Source organism: Buteo buteo, chromosome 12 (genome assembly GCF_964188355.1).
Source record: "Buteo buteo chromosome 12, bButBut1.hap1.1, whole genome shotgun sequence".
Taxonomy (NCBI): Eukaryota; Metazoa; Chordata; class Aves; order Accipitriformes; family Accipitridae; genus Buteo; species Buteo buteo.
In genome coordinates this window covers 17,669,415-17,686,529 of record NC_134182.1, presented here as the reverse complement: position 1 = coordinate 17,686,529, position 17,115 = coordinate 17,669,415, and the positions used below count along the sequence as shown (strand labels likewise).

At 41.0% G+C, this 17,115-nt stretch overlaps 1 protein-coding gene across 2 annotated transcripts in view; it reads right to left on the bottom strand.

The window, feature by feature from the left end:
- EPAS1 (endothelial PAS domain protein 1) overlaps positions 1 to 17,115 on the bottom strand; it is a 79,661-nt gene that overhangs the window by 14,170 nt on the left and 48,376 nt on the right. For both annotated transcript variants that reach the window (XM_075042856.1, XM_075042855.1), the window contains exons 3-7: positions 10,852 to 11,003; positions 10,170 to 10,254; positions 9,545 to 9,663; positions 9,237 to 9,439; positions 285 to 391 (exon numbers count right to left, since the gene is read on the bottom strand). In XM_075042856.1, the coding sequence (XP_074898957.1) occupies positions 285 to 391; positions 9,237 to 9,439; positions 9,545 to 9,663; positions 10,170 to 10,254; positions 10,852 to 11,003 (666 nt within the window). The remainder of the gene's footprint in view (positions 1 to 284; positions 392 to 9,236; positions 9,440 to 9,544; positions 9,664 to 10,169; positions 10,255 to 10,851; positions 11,004 to 17,115) is intronic.

The following is a 17,115-nucleotide window of genomic DNA, read 5'->3' as shown; positions in this document are numbered from 1 at the left end:
CAAGTTTTCAGCTGATCCTTGTATTATCACTTAGAGAGACAGTGATTCTCCTCTCTACCATCCAAGTTTAGTTTTAATTATGGCAAAAATCAGACCTTCTGGAAAGATCAGCAGCAGGTTTCAGCTAGACAAGCATGGAAACCTGTAAGCTTTCTTGCAAAGAGTAAATACTGTTCTCAGAGAATATCTGCACGAGGTGCATTTGTGTTTTCAGCTACTTATTGAGGAACCCACAAGCTGTGCTTTATGTGCAAACTATGAAGAACAATAAGAACGTGACTTACAGTTCTGGTGACTCTTGGTCATACTCTCCGAGTCCAAGGCATGGTAGAACTCGTATGCTGAACGGCCCAGCAGCTCCTCTGGATGGTATCCAATCAACTCTGTTATTCTTGGTTAAGAAAAAAACAGATATTTAAAATTCAGGTCACCTTAGCCTTATGCTTATATGTGCAGGGCAGCTATCAGCTCTAGTCCTTAGACTACCAGAATTAAAACCATAATATGAGAAATTCTGAACTTCCAAACACATTAGGAGCTGTAGACGACTTCTGATCACATTCTGAAATATTTCCATGTTCAGAATAAACTGCCTTTTACTACTAATGGAATAAAAATTCATTATATGTCTGCAAATTTTCCCAGGCCTATTGCACAGTATCTCTTATAGAAGGCCTTAGCTGGAAAACTGTTGCTGACAAAGTTCTCAGGCTGTCCACTACATGCAGAGACTCCCAACTACCATCATTCAAAATCAAATGCATGTGAGGGGGGTAGTGGTTGGCACCATCAGGTTTAAAAGTATGTGTACATTTAAAAAACATACGTAGAAGGGTTAAATCATTACTTTGGGTATTGCATTTAGTAAAATAAAAATGCAAGGTGAGAAATTAAGTGCAGTTAAAAGAAAAACTCAGCTCTTCTACTTAGTGTTTCTCAATTACATGAGAACTTTAGCATATGCATTAGGTTACTTGGGTGACTAATCCACAAACTAAGTAGGATTTTACACAAAGGAAGCCATGATCTCAAAAACTAGACTTTTTTCAGAGCCCTTCTGAGTACTCAGGCAAGGCAGGATTTCTCACAAGTTCCTGAATAAATGAAAATATGTCATCAAACTGTGAAGATGATTTTCGCTTATGAGAGAGTGGAGGAAAAGAGTTCTTTTTTCCTAAATTCAATTTGAAATACCATCACACACTACAGGAAACACAGTAAGTAAAAAAATAATTCAAAAGCAAAGACATCATACCTTTTGGGAAAGTAAGGAAACATTACTGTTTTCCAAGTCAACAGTGCTCTTGGATGCCTTTTCCTAGCTTTTAAACTGCAATAACAACCTGTAATGTAGCAGAGAGCAGTAGCAGAAACGACTACAAATCGACTGCTAAGCTGTCATAAACCTTGAAAAGCCAGGAGGTTTGCAAGGAACAGTCACATCTTGCAGCACGCCACTGCCATCAATGGTGGTGCCCAAGTTTTATGCCTCGTAACTAACTCCCTTGGAAAGGCTTTATCTGCCACCACCACATTTGATTAGTGGCATTGTTGCTTTTAAGAGACACATCCTCAGGTTTGTGTACTTTCAGAACATGGCTTAGTGGGCATGGTTGATGGTTGGACTCGGTGATCTTGAAGGTCTTTTCCAACCTAAATGATTCTGTGATTCTACTCCAAGGACAGCCTTGGCCCAGCCCTACAGACACAAGCATGTCTTTACAAGACAGACATGTAAATACTGTGAAACAGAGCAAGAGCATGGTATTCATCTCCTGGATCCCCCTCCAGCAAGGAAGATACATAAGATGGAGCTATTCTGTGTATGGGTTGAACGCCAAGGCGTTGAGTCAACTTTTCCCTCACCTCCACAGAACTGTATAGCTCATATCCCTGGGACACCTTGGTTTTGTCATTCTGAAAACTACTCTCTGTCCTGATTTCCATGGAACAAACCTGGGTTTATAATGGTTTAGCTGAGCAAAAACGATAGTTGGTTTTATTGGGTTCCCCCTGAAGACTTACTCTTCTGTTTACATTTACAGTTTTATTTATGCTTGCAGTTAGACTGACAAAGGGGAAATTCTTGAATCAGGTTTCAGAGTTGCTTTTTTGACTCTCTTCACTAATGAGCTTCTGAGCTTTTAAATTGTACCCCAGTCAAATCTGTAACTTTTCTCTGAAACCAAAATTGCTTTTTCTTTTTTAATAAAAGCAGTTCTCATAATAAGTTGGTCATCAGACCTGAACCATCAGGAGAAAACAACAAATACAGAAGGAGCCCTAATAAAAGTAAGGCTCCCAAAATACAGTTACTGCCTGCCTTTACGCAGTCAGCTGGGACACATTGGTGTCAGTGGCCAGAGGCTTTTGCCAGGACCAGTGTAAATATACATTCTTTGAAAACAGAAACTCTGGCCTTTGGTTATATAATGGCATAGTACCATAAAACCATCCCAGTTAGTTTGGAGCTCATCACAAGGGGAAGGCTTTTAAAATTCAGGAAGTTGAGGACTTACTGTTAATCTGGTTACTGGGATCTGAGAGCCAAGTGGGGGTTAGGCAGGGAGAAGGAAAAGGAAATAAAGATAATGGCAAAAAAAGAAGCATCGTGTACCCAGCAGCACCAATGCAAATCCAAAACTACATTATAGCCTTCATGGGTGTCAACAGTGGAACTCAGATAGCAAGCAGAAAATATGCATTACGGAGGGCTGGGGGACTCTTAACTCTTATCATATAGGAATTGCAATCTCTATGCAAAATTGTCTATTCCAGTCCTGTAATTCCCCTCCGAAATTGCTCCTTGCTGTTCATAACAGAGCGCCCTCACTATAAAATTACTTTTCTTGTCACTCGATGGCACAGAATGACTTGTGGTGCAATTCTGCTGTGACAATGTCAAATTTAATTAGATCTAATGTAATCTTGGGTGAAAGTTAGCAAGTGGTGGGTTGATATCTTTTTACTACAATCAACTAAAAAGTATACAGAAAGATAAATAAGATACCATAGAATTACTCACAAACCCCACAACATTGGCTAAATTCTAAACCCATGCCTGGTAACACTGAAATACTAATCAAAAGTAATTGTTTTAAAATAGTTACTTTAAAAAAAAGGGCTAAACAGCTTCTATGCCCTTGTTAAGTGATCTGTTAATCTGTTACCACTATTCAGATTAATTAAATTTCTCTTTAAACACTCCTGGGAATAAAATGATTTTTTAAAAAATTATAGAATGTTTCTTTCTCCCATTCCCAAAAACCCCTAAAACTGGCTGACAATATTTTTAAATACCACTATTTTATAACAAACACCCTCTCTCCAAGAATTGCTAGCAGTATTGGTTTTGGGTGCATGAATTGTCAGATCATACCCTCCTTTATTCCTCCTCTGCTGCTGCTGGCTCTGAAAAGCTTAAAAAAAAAGTCTTGCAGGCTGCAGGCAGTGCAAGGCTGGAAATCAGATTACCCAATTCCATGCCGCATTATGTACCAGGGCTGAGGCGGGCAGCTATTCCCATCTCCATCACACCTGTCCTCTGAGTCTCCTGAGAAGTTCATGGAAGAAGAGTGGCCATAGCTGAGAGCCTGAACAGCACCTGGGCCAGGAGGCAGCAGCAAGTGCTTCAGCAAAGGTCCCTGCACTGACCTCACTTGAGCATCACTTTGTGGTTCGCCAGTGAGGTGCACCCTCCAAACTCTGCGTGCTTTCCATAGGAGCCCCTTAGCAATATGAAATGCCAAGTGAATACACAGAGGACTAATTGCAAAGGAAAAAGCATTCGATGGAACTATGAGGAGGAGCAGTATAGAACTAAGGGAGTAACAGAAATGTATATGCCCTGTGGGACCAAACAACACTAAGTTCAGAACACAAGACTTCTACTTTTGCTTACACACCAGACAGAAAATTGCTCTTTGTGAAAGCTGTGGAATGACAAAATTGGAAAACAAACTGTATGGTGGTTTTGGATGGCATTCCTGCCTTGGTAGGCTTTGTATTTCCTTTGCATTTGTAAAAGCTAAATTGGTGCTAATTAGAAGGATAATAATAATTTTTGTTGAAGATGACAGGTGGGCTGAGAGGCTATTTATTCTCCCATAAACCACTAGTTTCTGAAAACACAAATATCTTTGGGGGAATGTTAATTTTGCCAGATTGGCATTTCAGTTTTCTGAGCTAAACTTGTCACCATAAGGTACTGAGGTCAAAATCTCGGAAAAACATAGTAAAGAGGTGGGCAGTAGCCCTCTGCAGTAGAGGATCTGTCCCAGCCACTGCTACTTAAATGCTTTCTGAACACTACTTCAGTTTCTCTTAATATACCCATTTCTTGGGATGTGGAGTAAAGGCAAAGTTTTGTGCTTAAGGTACACAACGGAGAAACAAGCAATCTGAATCCTATTTCTAGATTGTATAACTTTGCTCTGCTTTATCTCTTTGAGACATGGCAAAGCAAACAAAGCTTACTGCTTCAAAGGCTACATCTCCTATGAGATGAGCTATTTCAAGTGTTTTGGTTTTTCTTAAAATTGTGCTTTTCTGTCTCTTTATGGGAGCACAAATGTTTTTATTGTATACCATTTCTTGAGTTAAAATAGTATCATAAGAACCATCAGGACTGAGAAGTCAGGCTCTTTGTGAAAGACTGCTGTAATGTTTACTGCTCATAAAAAACCACCTGGGTGTATATTCGTCAGGCCACGTGTGGACTCTGTGTGTGTGTGAGGGTGTGGATCTCTTAACAAAGTCTTTCTGTATTCAAACTGTTACCAAGTTATTGAAGTTAAATTGATCTTGACAGGAGCAAACAAACAAAGTTATACTTAAAGCAGAATGAGGTAAAAAAAAAAAAGTAAAGCCCCACACAGCCACTAGACCTGGGGTAAAGCACCCTGCCAGCCTGCTAGAGCAGGCAGCAGGGCAATGTGGCAGTCCCGCCAAGTACCCACATTTCCTCTTGAAAAAATTCATGACTTCTTCTACTCTAACTCAGGCCAATGAAAAAAAGAAAATGCAAAATTCTGGGACCCCTGTCCACTCTTCAGAGGGACAGCTGGCCTGGTCAGGTGTATCTGTCCTGCTAGGCAAAAAAAATAGATGGGTACATGAAAAACTTCACCAGGACTCTGTCTCTCCTATTCATTTGGTCTACCTAAATCAAAGTTTCGTTATTAACAAAAGAAGTTGGTCATGTTTTTTTCTTAAATGTGACATATATCAAAAGCCAGTTTTGCCATCACTTCACTGTTGTCTCCATACTACATTTTCTCCATGAGCAGGGATGGAGGGACAGGAGGTCCTTTCAAATGCTTATTTGCATTCTCACCCAATTTAAAAATATTCCCCAAATATAGGTGCAATGGCAAACTGACTTAAACCCTCATATAAGGCCCTGTGCCTGCATATTTCTGTTTTACAGGGACATAACTGGAAGCACAGTACAACTTAGTTTTCTCTCAGTCGGGCACAGCCTGGATCCCACATGTACACTCATATTAGGAGAAACTTGACTGGGATCAACACTACTGGCATTGCATCTTCCTGCACCATCCTGTTCTGAATCACCATACATCCTCCATTGCTCCTTTTTCTTCTTCAACTCTTCCATTAAAATGTTCCAATCAAGAAAAAGCAAAAAAAAGTATAACTAATTGGCTTTCTTGTAACCAGGAACATACAATTCCCCAAAACAAGCCATGCCTTCAAAGTAATGGAGAACATATGCTTCTCAGTGTGCCAGTGCCAGCGAACTGGTTTGTGACCCAGCCTCTGGAGTTGTTCCCTACAGATCTCGCCCCATGCAGAATAGATCTGTTTCCTTATCCTTCTCTCCTCTCACGCATGTCACCCACAGCAGTCATGGGCAAAGAGCACTTCCCTCTCCCATCCCCAGCACCTCAGAGAGGTCACAGGGATGAAGCTGAAAAGCTCAATGCCACCTACACCACCATGTTACTGTCCCTGATTTGAAAACTCTGGTTCCGTCCAAAACACAGCATATGGTTTTCCTTTGTTATGCATAAACCATAAAAGCTGAGATTGCATCTGCTGGGGCACCTGAAGTAGTTTTGGGGGTTTCTATCAAATTCAGATACAGTTTTCATTTTTCCACCACAGAAACATACTGTCACTGTTTGTATCTACCCATCACACCTGTGGCCCTGCACAGGAAGATACACCAAGCATCAGCTATGCCACCAGGGTAACAAAATTGCTTTCGTACAAAGACTTGCCTTTTTTTCTGACTAAAACACCCTTACTGGCCATCTTCCCAACCCAAAAGCATTGTGCAGCTGAACTAAATCTTCACTTGGATTATTGAATTGTACCACTGATCGGCATTTCCGTATTACAGCTAAAATAATCCTTCCTGTAAACCACTTAGCCAAGATAAGTGGAGCAAGGGAACATTTTTAAATTGCTCTCCAAGAATGGCTGAAGCAGGCATTTAACAGAACAACCTATTTTTATTATTTATATCTCACAAACTTTTCTCTACAGGCTCATCACCTTGCAAAAGATGTTTTAAGAATAGAAACACATCCCACCTAACCATTGGCAAGTCACAGGCCCACATACATAAATTATTTTTGGAGGGCAAAATATATGGGCTAGTGCCTCACACTTTTTAAATGAGGGATGGCCAGTCTTGCCTGCTTCATATTGCATCTATCCTATACCCTCCTGAGGAAAAGCCAGAAGAATCAAGGCACTTCACTTCAGCCAACTAGGTTTTTTTAACAAAGTATTGAAAGGTAGCCAGCCTGTATTTTGTGTGTTGCTTTGTGAGAGACTATGAGCTTTCCTAAGGAGATGACAGACGTGATCCTCATTTTCCACAAGGATAAGTTTCAGCTTCATGTACAAGGGCAGCTCTCTTTTGTACCCACTTAAGCTTCACGCTGAAGGTGGATGCTTCCATTAGTAAGGTCCAGCACAGCTGCCATTCATTAAGGTACTTCCTCAGAAATCCTAGAGTTTCTTTAACTGAATACTTGAAAAATAAAAACTTAGTGCTCCCTGGAAGCAGACCTGTCCACACCAGATGAACTGCAAAGGGGATACTCAGATCGCGGCAGAATCCTGCTAGAGGAGGCACGCTGCCCTCAATGATATCAGCCTTGAACTGGAAAGACATAGTCTCTTATGGAGAAATGAGCTGTCAGCCCTGCTGCATTGCTGCAGAAAGGCCAGAGTACATTGAAAAGGGTTCAGGCATCTGACTGGCACATGCTGCTTTTCCTCCTCCACTCCTCAGCCTGGATTTACATTCTTGGCATAAGCTGCTCCTTCAGTGCAATTTATCTAGCAGCACCAAATTCGATAAGAACAGCTGAGTGTTTTGCATTTTTATGTGTCCAGTGATGTGTTGTCTGTTGGAGAGAAATCAACATCCCTCTTGGAGGGAAGTGAGAGCCAGGAGGATCTGCTGGGAAGAACCTAAAAGGTTCACAAGGTCTCTTCCTTCTCTGGCCTGGCTGGCTTTTTACAGCTTTATCATAATCTCAGTAAAACATGAATGAAACATCCAACCAAAACTATCTAGTAAAAGATGTGCTCGTTTGTTGCCTGGTTTTAAAGAAAAATCTCTGAAATTCCCTACAAGTTAAATCCTCCAGAGGAAGCTGTTGTATTTCACTGCCATGTGAAAAGTTTTTCCTGTAAATCAACTCCCACTGTTTAAGACAGGGCATAATATGTCATTCTTTTTAAAATAAGCATGTGTATCTTTAATGGGATAGTAGCAGTCCCTCTAATTCGCATTTATAATTGTTTATGCAATAAGTCTAAGCAGAGACATGTGAATGCTGCAATACAGCAAAATCCTCTCCTCTGTTACTCTCCTCTAGCCTACCATTGAATGGCCCCAGTAATTCAGAGGTATATTGCTTTTAATAATGAGTCACTACCATATTGTTGCTCCCCCCGCCCCCAGCAGCAAAATCCTACTGATATCTCAATATTTTCATCCTGAAAATATTAACAAGAAAAAAAAGGGGGAGAGAGGAAGTCTGTTTTACTGTGGTTACATCAGATGACATTTCAAGTTACAGCACACTTGCTGCTAAATTCTCAGAGGTCAGAAGGTCAGTCACAAGTTTCACACTTGTAATCTTGGTTTCATTCACAGCTGCTAATGCTGCTAGTTTATACACTTGCTTCATCACATTGTTTAAAATAGTAATCTTGCTTAGCACAAGTTTTGAAAAACCTTCAAAGGACAAAAAAAATAACCAAGATCTCAATCCCGTGAGTTTTTGCATAAGATGTGAGCATATGTATAACCCCACTGATAACCCTACAGACCTCAGCAGTTGTTAGCACCTCTGAATTTCAGGAGACCATTTCATTAGACAGAAAATTTCATATTAAATTCAGGGATGACCTCATAAACTTAAAAACCTCCCAACAAACACCAAACTTGCAGTAATGCAAACAGGACTTTCTGGGGAAACAGGGAACAGGACACTTCATGGGAAGGGATCTCTGGCTCACTCACACACAGGGAAGATGGTTACCCAATATGTAGACAGGGAGAACAGGTAGGGAGATCTGAGGGGAAATTGGGCAGGTGGAGACTAGAAGGATCTCCAATTTTTCTGCTCCAGAGGGAAGTGTGGGGAGTGGAGGACACGGCCCCTTGCTTGGCCCAAGATCCTCACCTCCTCTGTATTTTGCCACTAAAAGGAGCAGATAGATAACCAGCAAAGACTGTTTGCTTTTCACTGAGCAAGAGGATGCAACCTCATTTCAGAGCTGCAGATGCTCTGGATGCCTTAGCAATTCTTAGTTAATCTAGATCATAAAGTACTTTCCAGCTAATCAACAATAGCATCCTAGGCCAAACCAACCATAAAATAGTCCCTGACTAAGGTCCATAATGCATGTCATTTCAGATGTTCTCTTGAAAATAAGAACAGAAACCCTTCGTACTCTTCAGTTTGTTAAAATCCAAGAAGCTAAGGCTTATGGCTCTAAGTTGCCTCGTCTTCTGCCAGTGAACTTGAATTCCTCACTCAGCAGGAGGGGGAAATACAGCAGGAGTACCATTTTGCCTAAACTGAGATTTGAGATGGATTAAGCGAGCCCCTGAATAGTTGTCTTGGTAATAGACTGTACTTCTTGTCCTAGCTTACCAGGTGCACAGAGGAGGACATTTGGAAGGACTGTTTTTTTGTTCAAGAAGATAGAAACACCCATGGAAAGGAAAAAGCAGTGGAGTTTACCTGTCATCACAGTAGGTAAATTTCATGTCCATGCTATGGCGACTCAGGAAGGTCTTGCTGTCCAGGGGGATATCGATGTTTGAAGGATGCTGAATAGGCTCACACATTATTATAAGGCAGGTGAGAAGAGGCTCTTTATACCCACACAGAGTGTGAGGAGGGCAAGTTTTATACACTTTAACTTGTCCAGTACAGTGCAAAACCTGAAATGATCATTTTTGAATGAGAAACAAACTTAGACTATACTTTCTCTACATGCCAAAATGTCTTTTTATGTCAAAACACTTATTATGGCTAAAATATGGTACCTTCCATGTGGCAGACTTGAGGTTAACAGTTCTGCCTCTGTTGGTAACGGTGCATTTCATCCTCATGAAGAAGTCACGCTCAGTTGACATCTCTTTGCTTTTCTTTCCAAAGCCTGGACCTATATAAGGAAAATGGCAAATGAGTTTTCTCAGTTTTGCTTCTTGATTTCTTCTATTTATAAGCATGAAGGATTCAATATAAATAGCAGACTAATTTTCAGATAATTCACCTGCAGACACCATCAAAGATTCATGGAGCATTGAAGAGCAGTTTGCAGAGCTTAGACCTAAAACTTTAAGTGGAACTTAAATGGGACTTTGTGCATTTAAACCTATGTTTTAGCTTGCAGCACATAAATCTTTGCAAAGTCTTACAAGTGAAAACATTATGCCTCTCTTAACTTGATGAAAGGAAAACACTAAACAAGCAGTTCTTAGTGCTATCATATATATAAGCAATATTTAGCAAAACAAAACAAATCTGCAAAGTATTGAATAACAGTTAATGATTACTGTAGGAATGAAAATTCCCTTTACCATGACTAAGAGATCCCTACTGTCAGCCAATTATTTCGTTTGGTTATTTAAAAAGCAAACAGTGACTCTTTTCTATTTTCATTATTACCATTTTTCAGACTCAGATTCTCTCGAATTTCTTCATGGTCACATGGATGAGTGAAGTCAAAAATGCTGTGTCCAGTTAATTCCACCTGTGCAGAAGTAAGAACTGTATTTAGCCAAATAAAAGCAACTAATAGTATTTATCTGTTTTTAAATACCAGATGAAACTGGTCACTAGAACTAAGTGCGTCAACAGGATGCTCACAGACACAAATCCTGTGACCCTCCATTTGTTTATCCTATGCATAACTTCTCATTTTCTCCCCAACAATTCCCTATCTCTGGATTTGCATGGTGCAGTTAACAGTCAACACCACTGGTTATTTTCAACACAGAAGGAGAAAACCCCCAATCCACAAAGCAGAAAAAGGAGGACCCAAAAGAGCAGCTCCATCTCCTCTATCCCAGTGTCTAAGGCACAAGTTGATAAACACCCATTCTCCTCTCCATGGTAATATCTAGGAAGGCAACTTTGCAGTCACCAAAGACATTACAACTTTGACAGAAAGGGAGAGGAAAAAAAACCCCCACTGTTGTCTGGTGTGCAGGGTACCTGTCTGAGAAATCAGACATTTTATTTCCCGTTTTTTCTGCAGTGACACACAGCTGGTTTTCTGCATTTAGGCATAGGATTCGTTTCTAGGAATTGTATTACAAAGACAGGAAAGTGTTAGGGAACAAGTTACCTGGGTAAGACCCATGTATTTGTTGACATTCTCTGACAAAAAGATCATGTCTCCATCCTGTGTCACCACGGCAATAAATCCCTCCAAAGCTTTCAGGTACAAGTTGTCCATCTGCTGGTCTGCCTCTAGTTCATTCTCATTGTCAGCACATACTGAGAAAAAAAAAAGAAAAAAGAGCATTCAAAGTCTTCAGCACCCTAGCCTTTTTCAATGCAAGCACAGCCAGTTACAAGGCAACAAAATATTTTTCTGCTGTTAGAATTTCCTTTCCACAAACCGCTTCTGGTGGGGCCTTCCAAACAGTGTATGAAAGGGATACCCTTATCACTAGAAAGGCAGGAGATATTTTCCTAAGCTTTTTGATGAATGCAATAGACCCTCTATTCACCTTCAGCGTATTTCTGCAAGACGTGTTTTCAGTATGTAACACCTATATACCTAGACACTGAAATGCATCTTTTTCATGCACGTTGTTTTGGTTACATGCAACCTTTGTATCTCCTAACAGGCACGAGATATAGGGTAAATCTTACAGATGATAAGCAAATTTGTGCATTCCTAACAAACGTCTAACAAAAGACTTTTCCATCAGGAGAAGTTTTCCAAGAAGTTCAAATACTGTTCCTACAAAGCATGCCTAAACAGACATCTCCACTCAGTATAGAGATGTCTGTTAACACTACCTTTAGTAGAAAAAGTAGAAACCACTCCCCTGAAGTCCTTTTAGGAGAATCTCTCCTTCATCCCATAAATCTCAGTATTCCTGGGAAAACCACAGATCCATCCCACCAACACCTGTTTTTTCATCTGCAGACATCAGAACTCCCTACGCACCACTCCACCAAACTCTGGCAAGCTTCATCACTTTGGTGCCTCACGTAGGTGAGGCAAACTCACCTACGCGTCTCCTGTCCCGCAAGGAGGAAAGCCTCAGACCCCACTTACATGCCATGTGTTTGCCTATGCAGATTCATGAACCCAGTGCATCTTATCAATTTTTGGGAAAGACATGCCACTGCTATGCTGAAATCTAAGGCCATGCTAGAATATTTATTAAAGTGGGTTTTTTTGGTTACGCATTTTCCTGTTGCTTTTTGGTTGTGCTGTAGAGACAATTGATGGCATTGTGATGCCCTGTTGCGGGTGCCCCACATTGCTCATCTCTTGTGATGGGAAGCAGTAAGTAGGCAAAGCCACAGGCAGGAGGGAGGGGGAGACACTGCTTCTCCTAATACCAGTCACCCAAGTGTCCACTCAGCACTCTTGCCTTCCCTTCTACACTTTTAAGCGTGTTTCAGCTCCATAAAGCCTGTAGGAGATGATTTGTAGATGACTAGTATAAAAAAAATTCTGTGTAGGAGATGACCCATTAATTTCTTGATGTTTTCCATTAAACTTCTGGGATTATTTTTTTATGAAACTTTTTACAGATATCACATCTGGTCTGTGTACCTCAGACATGCTGCGGTGAGCTTATCTTTAGTTTTGTCAGTTAGCCTGCACACTTGCGATCAGTCATTGCAAATATGTGTAGTGGTAAGGCACTAAATTCGGGGGGGGGAAGCAAACAAACAAAGAAAACCCTTACTGTCTCAGAATAAAGAATAACCAACTCCAACCATACACTGCTGAAGATACAAGGCCATGGGTAAGTCCCTTCTAGATCAAAGGTGCTCAATAGCCCAAGGCAGCCAGGGTGATGTGAGAGGAGCTGGAGGGATGCTGCTCTCTGTGGCCCTCCCTGGTGGCACACGAGTGCTTCAGGCTGGACCCACCACTGGTTTTGCTGGCCAGAGGCTCCAGCCGTAATAGCATCAGCCTTACTTGCAAGAACACTGGGACTCTTAAATTAGTTTCTTGAAGAAGTTGCTCTTCTTCATTGGTTTAATGTTGCAACTTCAGCATACAGTTTTTGTTCTCTAGTACACATACTGTTAGCACTTGAGAAAAGCATTTCATTTTTTTTCTTTTCCACCCTGAAACAGCACATTCATAATTTCCCTTCATGTTTCTTGTCGGAATACTCATTTTGGAAGAAGTCTAGAAGAGGAATGGGGTATTGCTTTGTAAAACATTATTAGAAGTTGTTTGGGTTTGGTACTTTTTTGGATATGGAAGAGGCTGAGCAAAACTAATGCAGTTTTTACTTTGAAGTATTAATGAGTAATGATTAAAGGATGAGTTCGATCTATATACCTCCTGCAACTGCATCTGCTAGTGCCTAAGGATGGACAGTGAGCAATTGCAGAGGGATGAGCTTGCAGAGCCTACTGAGCTGCTGTTTGGAACAGAGGAGTGGTGACAAAAATGATGCTGGCTGCTGCTGCTGCATCCTCCTCTTGCTCCTCAACATCCCTCCCTGGCAGCAGCCCATTACCCATTGTGCAAACAAAGGAACAAACAGACTCAGCCCCAGAGCCATCAGGAGCACTTGGTTTATTATTTGCTTCTCAACACGATAATTTGGTAGCAGGGAAGAGAAGATGGTCTCTGGGGATGGCCAGCACAGGCTGGGGATTTATCATTTTGTGTCCCTGCACTGCAATTCTAACGACACATTCAGGGGCCAGTTCCTCCTCAGTACAAAGCAACTGACTTCAGGAAATTACATCAGGGCTAGCATTTAAAATACAGAAAATACACAATAATATATTTGAATAGTATGTACTTTGACCATAATGACATTTAGGGAAGGAAAAAAAAAAAAAAAAAAAAAAAAAAAAAAAGGTAAGTGACCATCTGCTCCCAAGCTTGTTTCTGCTGTGTAAAGAATGTCAAGGGTCTTTTTTTACTTTTCCGGAAGCAAACAAATGGTTTATTCAGCAGGGATCATGGCTATAGCCCAAGACAATCAGCCAAGTGTGGGTTCAGAGAAAAAAAAAATGACTTTTCAGCTGTAACCCCAGACCCTCCTTTCCATTTTTTTCCCCAGCTCATTAAGTTTGCATTAACAAAACATGACCATTCAAAGGCAGGAAGGCTATTCAAAGCATTTGTATTCTTAAATGCCTCCAATAGTGGAAGACAAACACTTTACTTGTATTATCAGATGATCAAGTTTGCTTTTCCATGTATATAAATTATATTACTTACACAAATACACACAGAGGACATAGGATCACTCACATCGGGGCTGCAGGTTCAAACCCTTAACATCCTAGCTGAGCACAGCACTTAAAGATATAGTCAGCTTTAAAGCACACAGTTACAGGGTTTTGTGGGATCAGAGTTCAACCTTCGTCCAGCTGGAGGCATCTGTAATGTGGACTGGGCGGAGGGAGGGAAGAGGCTTTGTGCTGCTGTGCACCCCCTCTCACATAACCCAAAAGCACAACCAAGGTGTTTTGCAGACACCCTCCAGCTTCCTTGGTAACTCAGTAAACCCCACTGCATTCCCTCCTTCCCCCTTAGCAGCCCCAGCTACCAAGGGTAGCTGGCAGATATGGGTTTCTTGCAGTACTTAATAAGGCATGCTCACATTTCAAAGACAGAGCAGCTGTATCGAGGAAACTGTAGGCACTATCAAGCACATAAATGTAGGTGACAAGTACCTTCAGGGGCCACTGTGCTGCTGCTGCCCATCTATTCCTTGCCTGTCCCCCATGAGCATCCCCCAGCAGCCTGCCCAGGGAAGCCCAGACACTGAGAGATGCACCAAGGGTGCTCACATGTTCTGCTGTGTCCAGGTTCTTCGAGGTGGTTGCAAACACACAGTCCCAGAAGGTGTCACCTGTGCACCCCTGAAGCATATTGGCTACCTGAAGATCCTTAGTCTGCAGCAAAAAAATATGCTGGGCATCACTGTGGCGGCCCTAGTATGCCCTATATCAGGTAACTTAGTATAATTATAGTAATATAAATAACAAATAACAGTGCCTCATATGGCTGCAGTTACAGCATTATAGCTTGTTCCCTTTCTCCTGTGATAATCACTAGCTACTAATACACAGAGGATATACACACATTAGGAGACTGATATGTCAGATGCAATTCAGTTATTGCCACTAGCAAAAATTTGGTTTGCTTTAGAAAAAAATCTGTTTTGCAGAAGAAAAACAAACAAAGGCATGGCTACTGCAAGCTGCTCCCAGAAATCTCTACTGTCTTTCATTTTGCTTTAAATTTTCTTCATTAATTTACCTCAGGGCTGGACTGGAGCATTAGCATAAGAAAATTCAGCTTCAGGTGGAAAACATTTGAGAAAGCTGGGACCAAATGGAAGTGGGATGTTAGCATGAGGAAATGGAGCCCTTCGGTTTTCAGTAGGTCTGAGGTCACTTTATCCAGGTAGCAGCACCCCATGTAGACTTGCCAGAATTTTCCAGGTCTTAAAGAAAGGTAACTGTGAACTCAGTTTACCCTGATTTTTAGGTTTCTTTGTCAGCATTGCTTTTCAAAATAGCTGCTAACTAAATTTTGAAATAAAGAGGCATGTCTTGTTTTTTTCCTACAACTTTTTCCATCTCCCCTCTACTAATCGAAGTATCTCAGTTCAGGCACCATGGCAGTATAGCAGGGAGACTGGACTGCAAATATGCCAGCTTAACTATAAATTAAAAGCACATTCAGCAGAATGAAGTGTTGTAATATTATTGTTCATATTATAGTTACATTTATGGATCCCGGCCAAGATCGTGCTCATTTAGCACTGGGAAGCCTATAAAGGAGGGAGAACCCCTGTCTAGGTGAGATTAGGAGATATTGAAACATGTCAGAGAACCTCAGAAAAGTGCAGTGGCCTCCCTGGGCTGAGTGTCAGAGCTACAGCAGAACCAGGAACAGAGCAACCATGGTCCATGTCCCAGTTTGATAGGTCATCCACTGTTCATACTGCCCCAAGCTTGTATTTCTTAGTCTGCATCAAATTTTGATACAGTATTTTTCAGTCCATGTCTCAGTCTGAATTAAATTTTAGTAAGTATTTTTTAATCAGCTCTATTTTGAAAAATTTTCTAACCACCAAAGTAGAATTTATTCATCATCAAGAAACTTTGAACTGTAATGGCAAATGCTTATTGCAGTGTTTATGATAACCTTTTATGCTAAAAATAGCTCTTGTAAACAAGCTTTGATTAATTCCCACTGTCAGGATGTGCACTGTTCCCAAGTTTAAGAACACTTTTTCCGTAGATGCTTGCTCATTTCCTTCAGTGCAACCTCTTGGAATGAGTCTGAAGGCTCAAAAATCAGGCTCTCCTTACAAGAAATAACTGCTCAGGTATAAACAAACTCCTAGCAAACAATCTATACTCTTCTTAACACCTTTGATCTGACCCAAAGGGGCCTTTTTAGTCAGTTCAGAGGTAGAGAGTGATAAAAAGGGTTTCTACTGGAGGTCACATTGTCACCTCCACAGAATTTTCATGGCTTTGTCTCTCATCCTGGATCCTACAAGTACCAGAAAGTTGCTTAGATATTGTGCATAATAGACACCAGGCTATAGCTGCTGCTCCAGAGGAGGGTTGTAAAACCTGCCTGATGCCAGGATGCAAAAGTTAGGGAAAATCTAAGAGCAGTTCCATCCTGCATCAGAGAAAGCAGCTTTGAGAGACTTGTCTCTTTCTGGTTTCTTGTTTTCCATCAAAGGAAAGCAACTGTGGTTTGTTTTGTTTTTTTTTAATTTTAATTTTTTTTCTGTCTTGACAGTGCAGTGCATACTGTTCAAGGGAATATTTTCAATGTGTTCAATAAAAGTTTTCAATTTAGATATATCAAGAAAAAGCTACTCTTAAACTTGAAGCTTCCTGAAGGGCTCTTATCTCCAAGTTAACAAGCAACTTTGATAGAGAAAACACTTCTGTTAACGTTGTTTTGATTGCAGAGTTTGTATCTAGCCAAATCATTCAGATGCTGCTCCCAGGAAGCTACTTCAAGTCCTGCAGCCATCAATGTTGAACAGCAGGACACAGCACCCCATCACGCCAAGCTTCCTGAACGCCATGGGACCTTCTAGTGCACCCTCTCAGAAAAGGGACATCACTTTAAACAGCTGAAGCAGTCAGCACCCAGCTCCACTCTCATTCCTAGCAGCACGATTGACACAAAACTATTTTTCCAATTTAATAAAAGCAAACAAGTAGACATGCTATTTTTAAAGCACTGTTTTACGCCACAATGGTCTGAGATTAGATGCAGCTTATCCAGACATTCAAAAAACAATGCCCACATCACTTCTCCCTATGGTTTGTCCTCTCCCTTAAAAGCCTAGAGAAAACCTATTTTTTCCCTTCTGCTCCCTGCTGGCTTTCCGGCTCTGTTGTCTCC